The sequence below is a fragment of the Mytilus californianus genome, unplaced genomic scaffold, assembly GCF_021869535.1.
Source record: "Mytilus californianus isolate M0D057914Y unplaced genomic scaffold, xbMytCali1.0.p SCAF_6, whole genome shotgun sequence".
Taxonomy (NCBI): Eukaryota; Metazoa; Mollusca; class Bivalvia; order Mytilida; family Mytilidae; genus Mytilus; species Mytilus californianus.
In genome coordinates this window covers 40827408-40851684 of record NW_026262712.1, presented here as the reverse complement: position 1 = coordinate 40851684, position 24277 = coordinate 40827408, and the positions used below count along the sequence as shown (strand labels likewise).

General features: G+C 33.0%; 2 protein-coding genes across 2 annotated transcripts; one reads left to right on the top strand and one right to left on the bottom strand.

The window, feature by feature from the left end:
- Positions 1-9910: 9910 nt before the first annotated feature.
- On the top strand, positions 9911-13155 carry LOC127704478 (uncharacterized). The gene is made up of 3 exons (XM_052208583.1): positions 9911-10195; positions 10699-10899; positions 11586-13155. The coding sequence occupies exons 1-3, from the start codon at positions 10015-10017 to the stop codon at positions 12584-12586; spliced, it is 1383 nt and encodes a 460-aa protein (XP_052064543.1). The 5' UTR covers positions 9911-10014; the 3' UTR covers positions 12587-13155.
- Positions 13156-13167: 12 nt separating this feature from the next.
- Positions 13168-23114, bottom strand: LOC127705646 (uncharacterized). The gene is made up of 5 exons (XM_052209973.1): positions 22756-23114; positions 15226-15411; positions 14761-14887; positions 14153-14364; positions 13168-13384 (listed from the first exon to the last, which is right to left on the bottom strand). Exons 1-5 carry the CDS (start codon positions 23034-23036, stop codon positions 13168-13170), a joined length of 1023 nt encoding a protein of 340 aa, XP_052065933.1. The 5' UTR covers positions 23037-23114.
- Positions 23115-24277: the final 1163 nt, after the last annotated feature.

Below are 24277 nucleotides of genomic sequence, written 5' to 3'. Positions count from 1 at the left end.
AAATGACAAACTACTGAGATATAAGGCATGTTTCAACATAATATCATAATAAAGCCATGATGATGCTAAAAGTGTCAACAAAAATAAGAACGAAACATTAGAAACTTTTGCATCTGAAGCGCGTTTATTGCTTAACCTTCCTCAGGTGCGTTTGGAGCCGAAAATTCAAAAAAGAAGAATGTAAACAAATGAAATAACTGTAACAGTTACAGATCATTATGACCACCTCTCCCCCTTCCTTACCATCATAAAATGAAGACATTAACAATAGGTAAAATCTATCTCAGATCAACTCAATAAGTATTGTTAAACACCAAAATCAACCAATTCTTCAATTGCCCGTGTATCGGTATTAGAGCAAAAAGTAGGTTTACGATGCTCTACAATAATAATAAAAAGAAAGAAACCAACTAGTCTAATTGGACTAAATAAGATACGTAAATAATCATCAGATGATAGCTTCAGAATAGTTATAAGAAAAAAGATAAAAGAAGATGTGGTATGAGTGCCAATGAGACAACTCTCCATCCAAGTCAAAATGTATAAAAGTAAACCATTATAGGTCACAGTACGGTCTTCAACACGGAGCCTTGGCTCACACCGAACAGTAAGCTATAAAGGGCCCCCAAAATTACTAGTGTAAAACCATTCAAACGGGAAAACCAACGGTCTAATCTATATAAAAAACGAGAAACGAGAAACACTTATGAACCACATCAACAAACGACAACTACTGAACATCAGATTCCTGACTTAGGACAGGTACAAACAAATGCAGCGGGTTTAAACGTTTTAATGGTACCAAACCTTCACCCTTTTTCCTGAAACAATGATGTAACATCACAACATAGAAAGACACACTATAAAATATCAACTGAAATAGCTTAACTCAATCAAAGGACATATTAACACCATTGAACATACACTGAACAAATAAATTTGACCTATGATACAATGTAAATACAAAATAAATTCATTATTGTCTAGTTCGAGTAAATGTTCAGTTTAAAGAGTTTTATGAAGTATAAAGAAAAATATCTACATTAAGGTAAATGATAACCAAGTGAGCATGCTTATTAGCGCCGAAATCGGTGAAACAATTTCAAAACTTTTGCAAAATATTTTGAATACTATTACACTTATGATGTCCTCTATAACTTGCTTGTTTGTCTCTCGTTATGTTGTTCATGATGTTCTTCGTTCACTTTTTGCAATAATATCCTTTCAATTATAAAAAGAAATCATTAGGCTTTTTTAAACACTTTTTGAATCATACTTTTGACTTATTAAACCACTATTTTAAAGCTGTGTTTATCGAATAGTTTGTTTTTATGTTTGTTACATTGTCGTTTGTTTGTTGTTTCACTACCGACCTCTTCTTATTTTCTCATATGAACCGGAGTTCCTTCAGACACTTGTCAAAAACAAAAATATCAAAGAAGCCAGGTTATTTAATTTCACTTTTCTGATTGGGTTCCATTAATATATCCCCGACAGCAGCTAGAAATTAAAGAAACAACAGACACGCTTTTCTCCGCTTCATTTTTAGACTTAAACCTCTAATTTGACATACACAGTCATCTCTCAGTTCCAGAATCTATGACAAACGAGGCGATTTTAATTTTGAAATTTCCCCCACCTTAGTAGCAATATACCAACTTCACCTGCATATGGGATATACATTTCCCAACTTATTCGGTATTCAAGAGCTTAAAGCTTGAAGCTCTTACTCAGACTTTGTAAAACGTTACCAGTGTCTGAGCAGAAAGTTGATGAACCAGGGGTATGTCAAATGTCAAAGAACGTCTCGTCCTTTTTTCTAAAAAGGTTCATCGGAAGGTACCAAGACCTTGTTGATTAATATTCCGTATCAACTTTACAAATAATACACGATGGCCTTGAAGTATAGATTTTGCGTACTGACGTCGTTATATCATCCTTATACGCGTTATAGTTTTCTTTTATTTGTCTTTATTAATATTACTTTTACTGTTTAGTCTGGGTGTATTTATATCCATTTAACGTGACTCTGTAATTATGCATCCCTTCACTGTGTTTCATTTATAATAATGTGCTTTGTCTGTATGACTTTTTGTTTTCTTTGATACATAATAACGTTGTTCTTTTTTAGAAGAAATTCACAATAAGCATTAAGACGAGCGGCAAGAAGGACAAGGGAAACTTCTAATTTAGATTCTGCAGATAATATGCCTTAAAGAACTAGACTATATTCTGTTCATACTTTGAACGACAAAGTTATTTTATATCTACCTGTGTGACGTCAAACGCGTGGTTCTACGTCAGAATTTATGTTAATCTAACCATGTGTCTGTCAGGATAAGGATACGGTCCAAGTACTTAAAATATTTCAATCCTTTATGGGTGGATTTTATTGTGATTAAGATGATCACACAATTTTGACTGCTGTACCCCTATTTTTGACATTAATACCTATTATGTCTGTTTGTTTTGTTCACCCATCGTTGTCAATGTAATGGAATTTGATGCGACTGTCATACAAGTGAGAGGTTTAGCTAGCTATAAAACCAGGTTACATAAGAAAATTCCTGTACAGTCCCTGTAACGTAAAAGTTAACACTTTTTTCATTCGGGAATCGTACGTACAGCGTTCGGGAATCGTTCGTATAGAGTTCGGTCATCGTTCGTACATCATTCGTATAGCGTCCGTACAACGTTCGGTCAGCGTTCGTTCATCGTTCGTTCATCGTATGGTAAATGTTAGGGTTTTATTTCAGAAAGTTATTTCAATTAATATTTTGAGTTAAAATAAATTAATATAAAAAGATTTGGGATAAAAAAAAAACAATTATTAGTTTGGATTGATTGAAAGTTGATTGCGTACGTGCATATCCCAAACAACCAAACGGATGCCCCCACTTTGGCAAGTTTTTTTTTACTGCCAGCCGTAAGAAAACCTTTAGTGACCATATTTATATCCTTTTGTCACCCTTTGGACTATATTAGATTGGAAAGATTGGATTGGAAACATTTCACTTGTTAATTAAAGCAAATAAGTTATCTTATTTATTATATATTTTGTTTCATACTAACTGCGTAGTTCTTGATGTCTTTTTGTAATTTTGAATCATTTCAAATTCGATCTTATAAAATGTTAAAAAAAAAACTAACCTATACAATACCTTAGTTAATTGAAACGTGAACTATTTATTTACATAAAACATATTTAGTCGTAAAAATAGTATTGGTTGTAAACGTTTTATCTTGATTGAGAAACGTTTAGCAATGCAATAAACTTACTTTAAATGTACTATAACTTAACGTAGATTTCGAACTGTAAACCATATCTTACCGATAGAAAACAAATCTGCAACTAATATCATTATAGAATACCCTGCTATATAAAACGAAGGGGAAACATTTCCTTACACCACATTTTGACATGAATAACATGAGACCAATTTGAAATACCGCGCAATAAGTCTCTCTCTCTCCTCCACCAAATATTTCCTTGAAACAATAAATTATATATAATGTTCTATAAATGAGGCTTTATATGAGATACACGTTTTATATTTAAATGTATTTAAAGAAAAGACAAGACATCCATGGTATTTGTTCCCCTCAATATCACAGTCTGATATAAACCGAAAATTGCCAGGGATATATAAAAATTCCTTAAAGACTTCTATGGAACCAGCGTCGCTTGTGATTCCTGCTGTCGGTGTTAAAACTGTTATTTTGACTGTAAACAGTGCTTAAGTCCATGTATGAGTAAAATACAGAATTAAAAAAATAACTCTACCGTTTTTTATATTTCTTTATTTTAGAGGTAAGCTCCTGGCCAAGTTTCACCAATTTTAACGCAAATCATTTACCTTAAATAACCAATCAATTGTATTCTAAAAGTTATTGATTTGTTCTGTGTACGAATACATGAAATATTTGTCACTGGACGTTATGCATGCAATCGATGATCAAATACAAATCTACAGTATTTATAAACATACTGCAGTTGTATATATGAAAGAGACTAAATAATATAAATTTTAATTATTTTACGCATATTTGAAGGATTGAAATAACCACTTCCACAAATGGTTGTTATTGAAAGACTTAAAGTTTTACAAATATCACATGCCTCTATGAAATTTCATATCGACGCACCAAACTATTTCCTTTTATCGTGCATAGCTCATTTTCCAAATCACTTAAGGTTTTTCTAGACCTTCTTACTTGTTCATTACATTCTAAAATTAAAATCCTACACAAATTGCCAAAACTTTTATTCTCAGGCTAGACAGCGTAAAAGATGAATACTGTTTTGTTAGTGTACACACGGTGTTTTGAAGGCCGATATTCAATTTCGCTGAAAAAGAATTAATTTGCGCTAATTCTTTTTTCGTATCACTTTATTTTAAAAACTGCAGCATTCATTTGCGCCAATAAAACAAGCATGTAATTGCGCAAATGTTATAGACTTATTTGCAAATTGTTGTTCTTAGTGCACTCAGGAGGCCCTTTGCGGTATTTCTACTTGTTCACTAAGAACAAAATATTGCACGAAGGACCAGTCCTGATGGAATGATAGAATTGACACAAAAAACATGGCATATAGAAGGAATATAATTTCAAATTTTATAATCATATCTTTAGTACCCGGTAATTATAAATTTATTTAATGTTTTATCGACACGCGCCACCCTCTGTTGATTGTCACCTGTGTAATCGATAGCAATTCATGTTCGTTCAACCTTGACCCGTTTTGAATCCGCTTGTATTTTAAATTAACATGTTTATGATATTTCAATTGTCTCTGATTTTTTTCGTCTGTTTGTTACTGTCGTATTTCTTTTGTTTTTCTGACTGTTATATTTTTTAGTTCAATGTAATAATGTATGTTCTACTATTTTTGTATTTTTTTTCCTTTTAATTTCTCTTGGTTGTTTGTAAACTTCACTTTTTTATAGTTCTCTAGTATTTTTTTATTACAAAATATTTTAGAATGTATATACTTGTTTACCAGCACATTAGATACACATGACTGTTCAAAGTATAACAGTTTATTACATTTTGGTCGAGCCTGCGACTTTTGTCGCAAAAGCGAGACGTATAGCGATCCTACATTCCGTCGTCGGCGTCGGCTAGCGACATCCACATACTCACTCTGTGGTTAAAGTTTTTGAAATTTTAATTACTTTCTTAAACTATCCAGGATTTCTACCAACAGAAGAATGTTAATGATCATAAGATAGTATCCAGAAGTAAAGTTTGGAAAAAAAATCCTGGTTATCTGTGTTTTACTTACATGTATAAATGGACTATTTTTCTCTCAGTTAACATTACATTCATTCTGTGGTTAAAGTTTTTGAAATTTAAATTACTTTCTTAAAATATCCCGGTTTTCTACCAAACTTGGATAGAAGCTTGTTTATGATCACACAATAGTATCCAGAAGTAAATTTTGTAGAATAAATCGTATTTTATTTATAAATGGAGTTTTTCTGCCAGCTAACATTATTTTCACTCTGTGGTTAAAAGTTTTAAATTTTTTAAAAACTTTCTTAAACTATCCTGGATTTGTACCAGTGGCACGCGCGGATTACAAACTTTATATTTATGAGTTATATACTCATATCTTCTTTTATCCATGTTCTTTGTGGTCTTAAAACATCGTTTTAGTGTCCTTAGTGCAAACACGTTAGTCTTAGTGCACTAAGAAGTCCTATGCGGTATTTCTGCACACCGTTTTGATATTTAATTAATAACTGGATTCCCTCCTCCTAGCTATTTACGGGCTAGTTTCTGAGTGCTTAATGCATGTATGTGATCTTATTCACCATTCAAAATGATTGTGCACGAGTCATCTCTAAACAGCCTTGCAAAGCATGATTTAACAGCGCGCATTATGTTTCCATTTAATTTCTCCTTTTTCTATAATAAGTTCAAATGTTGCTTTATTAAATGCACATAGGTACGTATTTGTAAACTTATGTTATTACTTTATTTCATGTATCTTTTGTGTCTTCTTTTTCGGCTTCAATTACTTATTTTTTTTCTAATTGACTTATTCGTAAATCGAAAAACGCAGAAACCTAAATAGAATCATATGGCATTGAATGATTTCTCCAACTCAAAACTAGTTATAGATGCCTCTTAAATTTTATTTTTCTCGTTGGGTTGCTTGTCCATTAATTGACGTTTACGCAGTATTCTTTTTTTCGGTATTTGTAAAAAGCCGCTCATCGATCAATTTCACAAGAAATATAATACTCGTAATTCATGTACATTGAAGTTTAACTTGCTATCAATTTTTCGTATACGCACACAGATAAAATAAATGAAACACTTTTAAGCTGTTTAAATCATGCAGTGAATTTTGAAAATATGGTTTTGAAAAACCGATTATTTCTGTTTAATACTTTTCTGTCCCTTTTCTTAATAATTAGGACACGTGCCACTGGTTAATATAGAACTAGTCAACCATGAATAATCCCAAACAACAAATTTTTTGATTGGTTTGTCATACTTGCTTATCAATTTTGCATTGTTTTCGGCTGAGACTACTATAACAGTTTTTTTTATATAGATTAGACCGTTAGTTTTCCCGTTTGAATGGTTTTACACTAGTAATTTTTGGACCCTTTATATAGCTTACTGTTCGGTGTGAGCCAAGGCTCCGTGTTGAAGACCGTACTTTGACCTATAATGGTTTACTTTTTTAAATTTTGACTTGGATGGAGAGTTGTCTCATTGGCACTCATACCACATCTTCTTATATCTATAGTAGTCTCAGTTTTTGGCAATATTGTAACAATATCCTTTAGAATTTTAAATTGCTTGAGTCATTTAATATATAATTTATTTTTGTTGTTGTTCACGAATTATATTTTTAGATTGATAATATAATTGCATCATTTTTTAAGCATTATAGAAGTCACAGTAAACATTAAACTTATGCATGGCGGAAAAGAAATATACGAAAACGATAGGTGCAATGTTCATGCAGCCTTGCAAATAATATTTAAAAAAAAAAAAAAAACATTTAATTAAACTTAAGACTTTAATTTAAGTATTTTTGATGGGATGTTGAGGTTTCCAGAACATAGAAAATACACAAGAAAATCTATAAATACACTAGTCTATCAAAATGTGCTTGCTGTCCATTTTACAATATATTATTTAAGAATTTAGTGTTTTCTTATTCATTCTGACATATGTGTCCCTGGATCTGAACAAGAAATTGCGAGGACGTTATGCTTATCAGTTTACCTTTAAAATGATTTTTCAAACAAAATGGCCCTAAAGCTAAATGTCATCGTCAGATGTATAATGGAAGGTGATAAACACTTAAGAATATATATCACCTGCTGGTTCTTTTTACCTGGACACAGATCTTATTACGTAACAAGTTCGAATGTAAAATTATCGAATTGGTATATTCAGTCGAATATATACGGTATCTCTGGACTGGGGTTTAAAAGATATTTTGATCTGACAATGTATGAAAATTTATTTGTGCTTCAAATCACTGATTTCAAATTATAGACCAATCTCATTATTATCAACAGTGGGAAAAGTATTTGAAAAAATTGTATTTAAAAAGTAATTTGATCACTTAATTAGTTATATTTCAAATATACAAGAAAGCGTTTTTGTTTCAAGTTCATATTCGCCTTTTTAGAATACTAATGCAGGAGTTCCACAAGGCTCTGTACTAGGTTCCGTAATATTTCTTATTGATGTATATGAGATAGCTGGTAATTTGATAAGTCTAACTCGATTGTCTGCTGATGAAACATCCCTTTCTAATTTAAGTATTATAGTCCTTACACAATAGAGGATGTCTTTAATAGTGATTTAGAACAAATTTCAGCATGGTCTAAAGATTGGCTTATTGATTTTAATCCTAACAAGACAATTACTATGCTATTCTCCTGTAATTCTTCCCCAGATGATATTAAAATAGAACTTCAAAATCAAGTAGTAGAATTGTCTCTTGTCATAAACACTTAGGGATTACTTTTGATTCCAATGGTAAATTCTATACACATATAGAAAACGTTTTAAATTGTGCAAGCACAAGATTAAATTTCTAAAAAGAATTGAAATATGTATTGACTAGAAATTATCTTAATCGTATAAACTGAACACTTATAAGATTAATTATGGAATATGCATGTGAGTTATGGGATGGCTGTACTCAACAAGATTCCGACAATCTAGAACATGACGTTTAGTTGGAAGCAGGAAGATTAGTAACTGGGTTGTCCGTGTTTGCTAGTCCGGAAGGTATATATTTTCAGTGGTGCAGGCCCACATTTGCTAGTGGACAGAAGAAAATCCAGAAAGCTCAATATGTTCTATTCTTCACATAAAGAGGGACTGCCTCTACGATTTAATGCCACTTTTTCAGTTATAAATAGATATAACCAGAAAATTCTTTTTTTTTCATCTACTACTATCGAATAAAATAGCCTTAACCCCGACATATGTACGTCCAGAAATATGATTATATTTATCTAACTTGATACAGACACAATTACACTCCAATCTTTATTATTAAGGACAGTTGATTGGATAAAAGTGATGGATTGCCACGCCTATATTAAAACTGAGGTCCTATAAACTGACTTCAGATAGCTCCCAGTATTCGAATTTGATAAAAAATGGTTGTGGTGATGGTGGGGGGGGGGGGGGGGGGGGGGGGGGGGGTCAGATCGTCGTTTCTAAAGTTCTATATCTTTTATTTTTTTTACCATTTCAGTTTTCTTTATTCTTCTGCCAATTAATCTGTATAATAATTGTCCTAAGCATACATGTAATTTTTGCCACTGGACGTTAAGCAACAAACAATCACCTCTTTATTCTGTTATCTATATTTATTTATATCTATTGGTCCCATGAGTACATGTATCTGTTCTTTAAACCCCATCAGAGACATATATTATATATCTCTGACCCCATTCATATCCTCATAAATGATAACCTTTTCCTAGCCTCATACATATACGTACATTGTAACTGAAACAGGAAAAATATACAGTCATATTACTGTATGCTGGAACTAATAGATAAACGTATTAGTTCCAGATTATCTTCTAAAATGCAATTGCGTTTTAATTAGAAACAATGACAACCAAATTCTTTTTTTGTGGAAAGAGGGGGGGACAGTTTTTTTTTAAACAAATTATTGGTTTCCTTTGAAAATAGGAGTGAAAAGAAAATACGACATTTAGTTTATAAAAATGATAATGTGAGAATTTTTTTATGAAGACATATCCCATACATCGATACTTATATTCTTGGCACTAAATATTTATTTGTACATATTTATTTAAAACACATATTTTGGTTAGTAATTTCTTTCCTGGTCAGGGGATGATATTGTATTAAAAACCAATAAAAATATTCGTACTTTTCCAATCAACATGTACATCAAATCAAGGAGGTTATATGAGATCTCATATAACCTCCTTGATCAAATCTTTTAAAATGAGACATTACACACACGTGTTAAAATTTACAGACCCACCGATAACTTGTCATAATCACGCATGTTGAAGCTGGGGTTAATTAACGGCTAGTTAAGAAGTCAAATCTAGCTGTGATTAATTTCCACTCTAGATAAGCAGATTCAGTAGCAATATAATCATGTTAGAAAATGTATTGGTGACCTGGACTGGGGGCACGTGCCCCCTGTGCCCCCGGTAAATCCGCCACACTGCCCATTTTTTTTTTAAGTTATTCAACATGAAGAAATACAAAAAAAATCAGCTGGTTTTGAAATTTTTTAAGAGTTGCAAATATTTAACAAATTAAAATTATGATACAGAATGATTCTTTTTATTTGTTTTCCTCACGAGTGTTTGCTGAAGCATTTTTTCCCGAATCCCGAAAAGTTTGATCATATATTCCAGAGTTTAATAGGGAAGTTCGCCGTGACGTCACGGATTGATCACGTGACTTACTGGTGGGCACATAAAATGGATGATTGAAAATCGCAAGTCAATCGATGTTTACCGTTAATTAGCCATGGTAGCTTCATGTTGTGTTATCGGGTGTACAAACAGATTTGACAAGGACAATCCCAAAAGTTTTTACCGCATTCCAAAGAAGCCAGAGTCGCGCAAAAAGCTCTGGATTTCAGCAATCAGACGAGATCAGTGGGAACCAAGGGAAAATGACCGTGTTTGTTTTCGACATTTCATATCTGGTAAGTCAATATTTTAACTACAAATTCATATTTTTTCTAATATTTGTTGTCTTTCGAAAGTATGTTTCTACTTATCAAAGCATGTCAACCGGAGTTTATCCTTTTAAACACACATAAATGAAAAAGGGGGGTGGTCATTGGATCATATTTCTGTAACTTAGTGTAAGATAATCAGACAAGGTCAAGGAAGTTTTTTAAATATATTTTCAAAATTATATATATTATTCTCAGCTATTTCCGTACTTAACCTTGGTATTTTTTAACTTTGTGTCTTCCTGTAATTGTTTTTTTTTCTTCAATCAAATGATGACATGCAATGTACATCATACAAGTACCCCATACATGTAGCCTAGGATACATATATGTGATACTTATCTATGACTGTGTCGGTCATATAGTGAAGTCATGTTCTTCGGTCAACCAGTTGTACAACTTTCAAATGTTTTTAAAATAGCAAAACAACCTTGGTGTAAATTGAATTATAAATCATATGTAAATTTCAGGTGTGAAGAGTAATGACGAGAACAACCCAGACTATGTGCCATCAGTTGACATGGGGTATCAAAAGTACAAAGCAAGTGGTGACCAGCGATACGCCCGGTTTCAAAGAGTGGAACAAAGACAAGCAGACAAAGAGAAAGTCCAAGTGGCTTCAGTATTGCTTGACCTTAGTAATGCAGAGAATATCCCAGAACCTGAATCAGGTATTAAATATGCACAAATCATTAGTGTAATAATATATATAAAAAGAAGATGTGGTATGATTGTCAAGGAGATAACTTACTTATATTGACCCTTTTTATTTCCTAGAATGAACATGTAAATTTTTGAATACTGTTGCTAATTTGTTCAGTAGTTTATTTTACTTATTGAGAATTAAGAGAATATTAAACACATTGGTTCTTCAATGAATTATACATTTCAATTATCTATTACTCATATTGTACTTAACAAAACAAGTCCTAATTAGTGAGATATAGAACACTTAATTTCAGTGGAGTGTTTGAATAGCAGTTTCTTTTAAATTTAAATCAGAAATAATTGAACATGTAATTAATCTTTGAAAACAATAATTAATTAGTCTTATCACTTTAATCAAGGAGAGGTCAAGGTTAACTTTAGCTATAGATGATACATGTATCTACAAACAAAACAATTCATTAACAATGTTGTAAATACACATTAAGCATCTCATCATGATTCAAAGATTTCATCAATATCTGAAGTGACAGCAGGATCTTTTTTCTTTAATAAAATGATGTAAAGAAATGTAATGGCAATGGATGCTTAAACATTTTACTAAGTTTTATTTATTGAAGGCTGTTTAACAGCTATTGTATAATATAAAAACATTTTTTTTCACATTAATAAATTTTCTCATTATTTTCAGTGCAGTCAGACAACAACCAACACGATGCTTGCATCAACAAGATTGCCACATTGAGAATTGAAAATGAACAACTGTATGCTGAATTAGGTCGCCTTCAAACAGAAAACACCACCTTAAAGGCAAACATCAGTCAGCTAAATTTTGAAAACCTTGTTACTGCCAGTGATCGTAAAATACAGTTTTACACCGGTGTACATTCTAAAGCTCTATTTATGTGGTTGTTGTCATTTTGTTCCTGTATATTGCCATCATGTAAAGTAATGTCACCAACGAGTGTTCTGCTATGCCTATTAATGAAGTTGAGACTCAACCTTCAACATGAAGATCTTGCCTATCGCTTCGGTGTCTCCAAAACAACAATATCAGACATTCTCAACCTAGGACTTCCAAAATTAGCCAGCAAACTGTCCTTTCTGATTCAATGGCCTGATAAGGAATATCTATTAAGTAATATGCCATCTGTTTTTAAACAATCTTACCGAAGGTGCTCCAGTATCATAGACTGTTTTGAAGTTTTCATTCAGCGACCAGGCCAATTAACTGCTAGAGCTCAGACCTGGTCCAACTACAAGCACAACAACACCATTAAATTTTTAGTGTCAATAACACCAACAGGAGCTATTTCATTTGTATCAAAGGCATTTGGTGGTAGGACATCCGACAAGGTTATTACGCAACGCAGTGGTTATTTGGACAAAATTCAGCATGGAGATCAGGTGTTGGCTGATCGTGGGTTTTTGATATCAGAAGAACTTGCCAACAAAAGTGCAACACTAGTTATACCAGCATTCACAAGAGGAAAAAAACAACTAAGTGCCAAAGAAGTAGAACAGACCCGTAAAATAGCGCATGTCAGAATCCATGTTGAGAGAGCAATCCAGAGATTAAAAAACTTTAACATTCTTAGTTCAAACATGAGTATGTGTATGGTTCCTCATTCCGATAGCATTGTTACCATTTGTTCAGCAATTTGTAATCTCCAACCAAAACTTGTGTCTTAAAAAACTCTTTTAAAGACTTGTGTATATAGTTATTTGATAATAGAAAGTTTCTTATTTCAAATTCAACAGTCTGTAATGAATATAAAAATGTGTTTCAAAATAATTTATTTCACACAATGATGTATTACAAAATAATTTATGTCATACAATGTACAAGTCTATGGTTTTCAAACATGAGCAGAATAATTTTCATTAATGATGCATTAACAAGGACTTCTGTTTATTCCACATGAACGAAAAAGCCAGTTACAAAATATATATATGAAAATGTACATGTATATTAACAGATAAAATAATATATACAACTATTCTTTTTAAATTCAAAAAGTTTGAGCAAAATTGTTTCCAAATTTTCTTTATTATAGATAAATATCTTGTTAAGTTTTCATTTTTCAATCAGTCTTACATTTATTAGTGTGCATTCCAGCTATTGATAATGCAATTTTTAATTGTAACATGTACATGTATGTCTATTTTTATCAATACATATATATATATTGCATAAATACAAGATGTTGATTGAAAATGTTTTGCAATGTCTATGTATTAATAAAGTAATTCAACTGGTATTGTTTGAATGTCTATATTTCACAGCTAGCACAAAACCACCTTCCTCTTGGTTTACGTCGAATGTTTACACATTTGTAGTGGAACCATTCATAAGGACATTGGTCACCATCACACCTTATCATTCGACCATACTCTGGTTCGGAACAAATACACCATGATTTCTCATTAGCATTGTTGTTGTTGTCGACCCTGTCATCGTTGTTTGTTGTTGGCTCATTTTCAAGTTCTCTGGTGAGAAGTTCACGTATAACAAATGATTTAAAAAAGTTCTCACACTTGTGTATCAACTTGTGGCAGAAGTCTAGATCAATTGGGACTCGCACTATTACCATGCTTGCTTCAGGCTGACATTTGGTATATACAACAAAGTCACAATACTGGCAGTTGGTGATGAACATCTGCATCTGGACTTGCGTAAAATATCTGTGGCTGGTCTTAAGGGTTAAATTTGCGTCGAGACAGAAGTTTTTGTCACTTTTTGCAGCTTGTGGTACAGTTACATCTTTGTGTTTAAAAGGACATTTTACCTCTATTGTACCTCTGCCACAGCACTTACAGTTCACAATGCCATCAGGGCTGACTCCTAGGAATGGGTGACTTGTGTTTATAAAGAAACCACACGGAGAACATGTTAGGTCTAGGTGGTGGTTCTGTTGGTGATTTGTGTATGCCTGTCTACATTCATCTTCATGGTCTACGCCCCATTTGACTGACTGTTTTTTTGAAAGGTCATATGTGGAATAACCGGCTATCCTTTTGACAAGGTTGGCTGCAGGAGTTGTTGCTTTACGAACTAGCACATCATGAGCTTTGGATGCTGTGATTCTACCCATTCTATGTTGATACCATAAGGAACTGATGGCTTGATTTCTAGTTGCTACCTCTAAATTTTCTGCCTGGTATTGTGAAACAGTATATGAATCTATGGTTTTATCACAAAAGTCATTTATGTCATTGTTATCGGTCTGTTGAAGTGTTGACAGCAGTGGAGGGTACTTGTTTTCAGTTGTTTTTGAGGCAGGTGGATTATCTATACTTGGTGTCATAACGGAGGTAAAAAAGGCAGCATTAGGTGCAATAGCATACAGTTCCTTTAGGACTTCCTGGGGAGGGAGAGGTGCTGCCCCGTTGGCTTGGACACTTGCGATATCTTTTGTACGTCTACCCTTTATATGCTGGAAAATGTCAGTGACAGTAGTTGGAGTAACCTGACAATAAAAATAAATCAATTAGTTAAACTGGTGTTGAAAATTAATCATACATTGAATATACTACATATCTATACACATTTAAATAGTAACATACAAAATTAATTATTTTGCTTACATGTCATCTAAATCTGTGGTTAGCAGGTGTGATTAGCAATTCTTTTGTATTTTGTCAATCTCCTCAACATAAACATTTCTAATTACAGACATAGTGAATATTTTTTTTAGCTAATATAAAATATCGATTTGTCTCCTACTTTACATATATCTTTGATTTTTTTTTTATTATCCTTTTAATATACTGATAAATTTGCAGACAGGATAACACTAAATGCACTTTTTATTCCTGAGTCATATTGTAAAACTTTATACCTGAATAAAAGTGTAAAAATATACCTCTTTTCTAAATCTGTTATTCCACTGACAAGCTTTACTGGTTGAACTCGTTTGTGTGATTCCAATTTTAACAGCCATCTCCACCTTGAACAGTAGTGCCCCAACATGACTGCATACTTCCCCTAACCTGTAAATGAAGGAATTTTTGTTATATGACATTTTGAAAAATGTATCTGTGCTAATGAAACCAAATGTAATACATCAATTGAATTGTTTCATATTTTTCATGTCAGGGCCTTTTATAGCCGACCATGCGATAAGGGTTTGTCTCATTGTTGAAGCCTGTATGGTTGGCTATATCTGCTTACATCCAATTCAATTGAACTCTGCTGGATAGAATTGTCTCATTGGCAATTGTACCACATCTCCTTATATTTCATATCAATATATAAAACACATTACATATATTTATATAAGAACAATAGAACTCTGGGTCACAATCGAGTCATTGAACAGTATACATACCCTGCCATACAGGTACAGTGAGCACAGTATACTGTCCCACTGCTCTTTTCCAAATACACCCATGGTTCATGTGGTTTATCTCTAGCTCTCTGTGACGGTGTGACCTTTGCCTTGAGGACCATGAATGGACAGTCGTTGTCCACTGGGTGAGAAAACACGACTTGTACATGTCCACTGACGACGTAACTGAAAAAGAGAAAAATCAGTATAAGGAACATAAAGCAAAAAGAACATTTAGTTATCATGGTTATGGACATAGATATAAGAAGATGTGGTATGAGTGCCAATGAGACAACTCTCCATCCAAGTAAAAATTTATAAAAGTAAACCATTATAATGCATGTATGATACTTATAAATGTATATGTATAAAATTATTCAAAATATCTTCAGGTGACAAAGTGACTAAGCCTTCAGTACAATGACTATGCTGTATACATAAACCTTTTTAAACCATCTTTTAATTTTTTTTTAAATTTTATAGATATTTTTTAAATGTTTTATTTTTATGTATTCTAGTTCAAATATATCAAAATAAGTCAAACACTACAATTATAGATAAATCACTATCAAATTAAATTATCAATCAATATAGAAATGTAAAATGCAAGGTAAATTTAGTGTATCAAAAATAAAGGGTATTATGTGCATTTATTTAATGACACTACATATGATAATATGCACAGGGACATAAGTTCAAAATAGATGACACAGTTGTAAATACAGTGAATGACATTGTCACAGCAGGAATATACGTTTACCTGTGATCTGGTAAGATGACCAAATATGGCATTAACCACGTGACATAAACAACCCGATTACCTGAGAAGGTGAGATTACAAAAAAAAAATTTTCAAGCTCTTTCTTCATGTAAAACTTGTTTTAAAATCGAAATAATAATTCAAATACATATTTTAACACTTACTTGTATGCATCTAACGATTTGTATGCTTTCATTGACTCCTTGGTGTAGATGGAAGGCGTGTCAATCAGGTAAAGGTAAATATCACCAAAGGTCAGGTCGGGCCAGGTGCTAGGGTCAGAACTCCATTTTTCAGCAATTGCGTACGGATCTGGCAAACTTTTAGTTCCCGTGTTGTACAATAACTTTGTGGAATATCTCTGCTTTGCTTCAACTGACAGGGAATTTGCATATGTTGATAAATTGTTGAGAGAACTCGATGAAGTGTTTGTTTTATCGGCCATTATTTTTATGAATGGGTCTTGCCCACCAATTTTATACGCATGCGCAATGTGACGTCACTTTCGATTCGGACGAACTTCCCTATAAGGGAAGTTCGCCGTGACGTCACGGATTGATCACGTGACTTACTGGTGGGCACATAAAATGGATGATTGAAAATCGCAAGTCAATCGATGTTTACCGTTAATTAGCCATGGTAGCTTCATGTTGTGTTATCGGGTGTACAAACAGATTTGACAAGGACAATCCCAAAAGTTTTTACCGCATTCCAAAGAAGCCAGAGTCGCGCAAAAAGCTCTGGATTTCAGCAATCAGACGAGATCAGTGGGAACCAAGGGAAAATGACCGTGTTTGTTTTCGACATTTCATATCTGGTAAGTCAATATTTTAACTACAAATTCATATTTTTTCTAATATTTGTTGTCTTTCGAAAGTATGTTTCTACTTATCAAAGCATGTCAACCGGAGTTTATCCTTTTAAACACACATAAATGAAAAAGGGGGGTGGTCATTGGATCATATTTCTGTAACTTAGTGTAAGATAATCAGACAAGGTCAAGGAAGTTTTTTAAATATATTTTCAGGATTATATATATTATTCTCAGCTATTTCCGTACTTAACCTTGGTATTTTTTAACTTTGTGTCTTCCTGTAATTGTTTTTTTTTCTTCAATCAAATGATGACATGCAATGTACATCATACAAGTACCCCATACATGTAGCCTAGGATACATATATGTGATACTTATCTATGACTGTGTCGGTCATATAGTGAAGTCATGTTCTTCGGTCAACCAGTTGTACAACTTTCAAATGTTTTTAAAATAGCAAAACAACCTTGGTGTAAATTGAATTATAAATCATATGTAAATTTCAGGTGTGAAGAGTAATGACGAGAACAACCCAGACTATGTGCCATCAGTTGACATGGGGTATCAAAAGTACAAAGCAAGTGGTGACCAGCGATACGCCCGGTTTCAAAGAGTGGAACAAAGACAAGCAGACAAAGAGAAAGTCCAAGTGGCTTCAGTATTGCTTGACCTTAGTAATGCAGAGAATATCCCAGAACCTGAATCAGGTATTAAATATGCACAAATCATTAGTGTAATAATATATATAAAAAGAAGATGTGGTATGATTGTCAAGGAGATAACTTACTTATATTGACCCTTTTTATTTCCTAGAATGAACATGTAAATTTTTGAATACTGTTGCTAATTTGTTCAGTAGTTTATTTTACTTATTGAGAATTAAGAGAATATTAAACACATTGGTTCTTCAATGAATTATACATTTCAATTATCTATTACTCATATTGTACTTAACAAAACAAGTCCTAATTAGTGAGATATAGAACACTTAATTTCAGTGGAGTGTTTGAATAGCAGTTTCTTTTAAATTTAAATCAGAAATAATTGAACATGTAATTAATCTTTGAAAACAATAATTAATTAGTCTTATCACTTTAATCAAGGAGAGGTCAAGGTTAACTTTAGCTATAGATGATACATGTATCTACAAACAAAACAATTCATTAACAATGTTGTAAATACACATTAAGCATCTCATCATGATTCAAAGATTTCATCAATATCTGAAGTGACAGCAGGATCTTTTTTCTTTAATAAAATGATGTAAAGAAATGTAATGGCAATGGATGCTTAAACATTTTACTAAGTTTTATTTATTGAAGGCTGTTTAACAGCTATTGTATAATATAAAAACATTTTTTTTCACATTAATAAATTTTCTCATTATTTTCAGTGCAGTCAGACAACAACCAACACGATGCTTGCATCAACAAGATTGCCACATTGAGAATTGAAAATGAACAACTGTATGCTGAATTAGGTCGCCTTCAAACAGAAAACACCACCTTAAAGGCAAACATCAGTCAGCTAAATTTTGAAAACCTTGTTACTGCCAGTGATCGTAAAATACAGTTTTACACCGGTGTACATTCTAAAGCTCTATTTATGTGGTTGTTGTCATTTTGTTCCTGTATATTGCCATCATGTAAAGTAATGTCACCAACGAGTGTTCTGCTATGCCTATTAATGAAGTTGAGACTCAACCTTCAACATGAAGATCTTGCCTATCGCTTCGGTGTCTCCAAAACAACAATATCAGACATTCTCAACCTAGGACTTCCAAAATTAGCCAGCAAACTGTCCTTTCTGATTCAATGGCCTGATAAGGAATATCTATTAAGTAATATGCCATCTGTTTTTAAACAATCTTACCGAAGGTGCTCCAGTATCATAGACTGTTTTGAAGTTTTCATTCAGCGACCAGGCCAATTAACTGCTAGAGCTCAGACCTGGTCCAACTACAAGCACAACAACACCATTAAATTTTTAGTGTCAATAACACCAACAGGAGCTATTTCATTTGTATCAAAGGCATTTGGTGGTAGGACATCCGACAAGGTTATTACGCAACGCAGTGGTTATTTGGACAAAATTCAGCATGGAGATCAGGTGTTGGCTGATCGTGGGTTTTTGATATCAGAAGAACTTGCCAACAAAAGTGCAACACTAGTTATACCAGCATTCACAAGAGGAAAAAAACAACTAAGTGCCAAAGAAGTAGAACAGACCCGTAAAATAGCGCATGTCAGAATCCATGTTGAGAGAGCAATCCAGAGATTAAAAAACTTTAACATTCTTAGTTCAAACATGAGTATGTGTATGGTTCCTCATTCCGATAGCATTGTTACCATTTGTTCAGCAATTTGTAATCCCCACCAAAACTTGTGTCTTAAAAAACTCTTTTAAAGACTTGTGTATATAGTTATTTGATAATAGAAAGTTTCTTATTTCAAATTCAACAGTCTGTAATGAATATAAAAATGTGTTTCAAAATAATTTATTTCACACAATGATGTATTACAAAATAATTTATGTCATACAATGTACAAGTCTATGGTTTTCAAACATGAGCAGAATAATTTTCATTAATGATGCATTAACAAGGACTTCTGTTTATTCCACATGAACGAAAAAGCCAGTTACAAAATATATATATGAAAATGTACATGTATATTAACAGATAAAATAATATATACAACTATTCTTTTTAAATTCAAAAAGTTTGAGCAAAATTGTTTCCAAATTTTCTTTATTATAGATAAATATCTTGTTAAGTTTTCATTTTTCAATCAGTCTTACATTTATTAGTGTGCATTCCAGCTATTGATAATGCAATTTTTAATTGTAACATGTACATGTATGTCTATTTTTATCAATACATATATATATATTGCATAAATACAAGATGTTGATTGAAAATGTTTTGCAATGTCTATGTATTAATAAAGTAATTCAACTGGTATTGTTTGAATGTCTATATTTCACAGCTAGCACAAAACCACCTTCCTCTTGGTTTACGTCGAATGTTTACACATTTGTAGTGGAACCATTCATAAGGACATTGGTCACCATCACACCTTATCATTCGACCATACTCTGGTTCGGAACAAATACACCATGATTTCTCATTAGCATTGTTGTTGTTGTCGACCCTGTCATCGTTGTTTGTTGTTGGCTCATTTTCAAGTTCTCTGGTGAGAAGTTCACGTATAACAAATGATTTAAAAAAGTTCTCACACTTGTGTATCAACTTGTGGCAGAAGTCTAGATCAATTGGGACTCGCACTATTACCATGCTTGCTTCAGGCTGACATTTGGTATATACAACAAAGTCACAATACTGGCAGTTGGTGATGAACATCTGCATCTGGACTTGCGTAAAATATCTGTGGCTGGTCTTAAGGGTTAAATTTGCGTCGAGACAGAAGTTTTTGTCACTTTTTGCAGCTTGTGGTACAGTTACATCTTTGTGTTTAAAAGGACATTTTACCTCTATTGTACCTCTGCCACAGCACTTACAGTTCACAATGCCATCAGGGCTGACTCCTAGGAATGGGTGACTTGTGTTTATAAAGAAACCACACGGAGAACATGTTAGGTCTAGGTGGTGGTTCTGTTGGTGATTTGTGTATGCCTGTCTACATTCATCTTCATGGTCTACGCCCCATTTGACTGACTGTTTTTTTGAAAGGTCATATGTGGAATAACCGGCTATCCTTTTGACAAGGTTGGCTGCAGGAGTTGTTGCTTTACGAACTAGCACATCATGAGCTTTGGATGCTGTGATTCTACCCATTCTATGTTGATACCATAAGGAACTGATGGCTTGATTTCTAGTTGCTACCTCTAAATTTTCTGCCTGGTATTGTGAAACAGTATATGAATCTATGGTTTTATCACAAAAGTCATTTATGTCATTGTTATCGGTCTGTTGAAGTGTTGACAGCAGTGGAGGGTACTTGCTTTCAGTTGTTTTTGAGGCAGGTGGATTATCTATACTTGGTGTCATAACGGAGGTAAAAAAGGCAGCATTAGGTGCAATAGCATACAGTTCCTTTAGGACTTCCTGGGGAGGGAGAGGTGCTGCCCCGTTGGCTTGGACACTTGCGATATCTTTTGTACGTCTACCCTTTATATGCTGGAAAATGTCAGTGACAGTAGTTGGAGTAACCTGACAATAAAAATAAATCAATTAGTTAAACTGGTGTTGAAAATTAATCATACATTGAATATACTACATATCTATACACATTTAAATAGTAACATACAAAATTAATTATTTTGCTTACATGTCATCTAAATCTGTGGTTAGCAGGTGTGATTAGCAATTCTTTTGTATTTTGTCAATCTCCTCAACATAAACATTTCTAATTACAGACATAGTGAATATTTTTTTTAGCTAATATAAAATATCGATTTGTCTCCTACTTTACATATATCTTTGATTTTTTTTTTATTATCCTTTTAATATACTGATAAATTTGCAGACAGGATAACACTAAATGCACTTTTTATTCCTGAGTCATATTGTAAAACTTTATACCTGAATAAAAGTGTAAAAATATACCTCTTTTCTAAATCTGTTATTCCACTGACAAGCTTTACTGGTTGAACTCGTTTGTGTGATTCCAATTTTAACAGCCATCTCCACCTTGAACAGTAGTGCCCCAACATGACTGCATACTTCCCCTAACCTGTAAATGAAGGAATTTTTGTTATATGACATTTTGAAAAATGTATCTGTGCTAATGAAACCAAATGTAATACATCAATTGAATTGTTTCATATTTTTCATGTCAGGGCCTTTTATAGCCGACCATGCGATAAGGGTTTGTCTCATTGTTGAAGCCTGTATGGTTGGCTATATCTGCTTACATCCAATTCAATTGAACTCTGCTGGATAGAATTGTCTCATTGGCAATTGTACCACATCTCCTTATATTTCATATCAATATATAAAACACATTACATATATTTATATAAGAACAATAGAACTCTGGGTCACAATCGAGTCATTGAACAGTATACATACCCTGCCATACAGGTACAGTGAGCACAGTATACTGTCCCACTGCTCTTTTCCAAATACACCCATGGTTCATGTGGTTTATCTCTAGCTCTCTGTGACGGTGTGACCTTTGCCTTGAGGACCATGAATGGACAGTCGTTGTCCACTGGGTGAGAAAACACGACTTGTACATGTCCACTGACGACGTAACTGAAAAAGAGAAAAATCAGTATAAGGAACATAAAGCAAAAAGAACATTTAGTTATCATGGTTATGGACATAGATATAAGAAGATGTGGTATGAGTGCCAATGAGACAACTCTCCATCCAAGTAAAAATTTATAAAAGTAAACCATTATAATGCATGTATGATACTTATAAATGTATATGTATAAAATTATTCAAAATATCTTCAGGTGACAAAGTGACTAAGCCTTCAGTACAATGACTATGCTGTATACATAAACCTTTTTAAACCATCTTTTAATTTTTTTTTAAATTTTATAGATATTTTTTAAATGTTTTATTTTTATGTATTCTAGTTCAAATATATCAAAATAAGTCAAACACTACAATTATAGATAAATCACTATCAAATTAAATTATCAATCAATATAGAAATGTAAAATGCAAGGTAAATTTAGTGTATCAAAAATAAAGGGTATTATGTGCATTTATTTAATGACACTACATATGATAATATGCACAGGGACATAAGTTCAAAATAGATGACACAGTTGTAAATACAGTGAATGACATTGTCACAGCAGGAATATACGTTTACCTGTGATCTGGTAAGATGACCAAATATGGCATTAACCACGTGACATAAACAACCCGATTACCTGAGAAGGTGAGATTACAAAAAAATAATTTTCAAGCTCTTTCTTCATGTAAAACTTGTTTTAAAATCGAAATAATAATTCAAATACATATTTTAACACTTACTTGTATGCATCTAACGATTTGTATGCTTTCATTGACTCCTTGGTGTAGATGGAAGGCGTGTCAATCAGGTAAAGGTAAATATCACCAAAGGTCAGGTCGGGCCAGGTGCTAGGGTCAGAACTCCATTTTTCAGCAATTGCGTACGGATCTGGCAAACTTTTAGTTCCCGTGTTGTACAATAACTTTGTGGAATATCTCTGCTTTGCTTCAACTGACAGGGAATTTGCATATGTTGATAAATTGTTGAGAGAACTCGATGAAGTGTTTGTTTTATCGGCCATTATTTTTATGAATGGGTCTTGCCCACCAATTTTATACGCATGCGCAATGTGACGTCACTTTCGATTCGGACGAACTTCCCTATACGTGTAAAAACCGAATTCACACACATAATAAAGTCCCAACCCGACGTTCATAAAAGGTCTGTTCTAGAGTTTAGTTTAATTTTCAGAAATTAAAATCAAACACAATGTTTTATACAAATTCGTCTTCAGACACGTAAATAATATAGGTTATTAGCTTGCCTGGATTGTGATAGAAAATATCCAATGAAATGCATAAAATATCTAATGCTATGGGTCACGCATGGACTGTCTTACTTTATCATGTTTATAGGGATGCCCATGTGGCACATCAAAGATAAGATTGATTTACCCATTGTACTTTAGAATTGCAACAAATCTTAAATTCACTTGAATACATTAATATATTGACCTGTTATCTTGTCGACTTTAAAGCCAACATACAGATGGCCGTTATATCCTGAGAAGAGACCTCGATGAAATTTGAAAGTTTTACAAATCTTAGTTTTCACGGGAACGAATATTTTGTAAAAACGTTGTAGTGATCAGATTATCAATGACGCGTAATACCGATGAAAAATGTTGTCCTGCATTTTTTCTTTAAATGTAAACTTATTGTAAATATAGCCCTGCTTTTTTATTTTACACTCTATTCGGTATGGAAGCGCATATGGTACACCCCTTGTAAAGTTATTTTGTTGCAAATAAGTCGGAATTATTAGTTAAGTTGTGTGTTATAAGCTGGAATCAAATCATCATGTGGAATCAACTTGTCGGAATGATGAAGAAAAAATTGCATTACAATGTCGACTTGCTAATATAAATGTAATGACATAGTAATACGAAGTCGACATGTTGAATTCAACTTGTTAATTGATTAAGTCGACAACTTGTTTATTTGATGATGAGGTAAAACCACGTGACCATTTTGGAAAAACATTATTCTATTTTTAAATCGATTTCCATATGTCGTTTGTTTAATGTGCCTCGGATGAGTGTCGCTATCCATTGTGTTCAAGTTCAAATTAAAGGTCGAGTTGTTGCTCAGAGTTATTTGGTATGAAAAGGGGAAACGGCAGTCAAATATCAGAAAAAAAGTACTAAGAAATAACAATATTTCGGACATAAGGGGGATATCCTCACACCACTTGGTCCGGCGTTTATTTTCCTTAGTTCTCAAACGGAAGAAGTATTATAATAAATTCTTTAAGGTTTCCAGG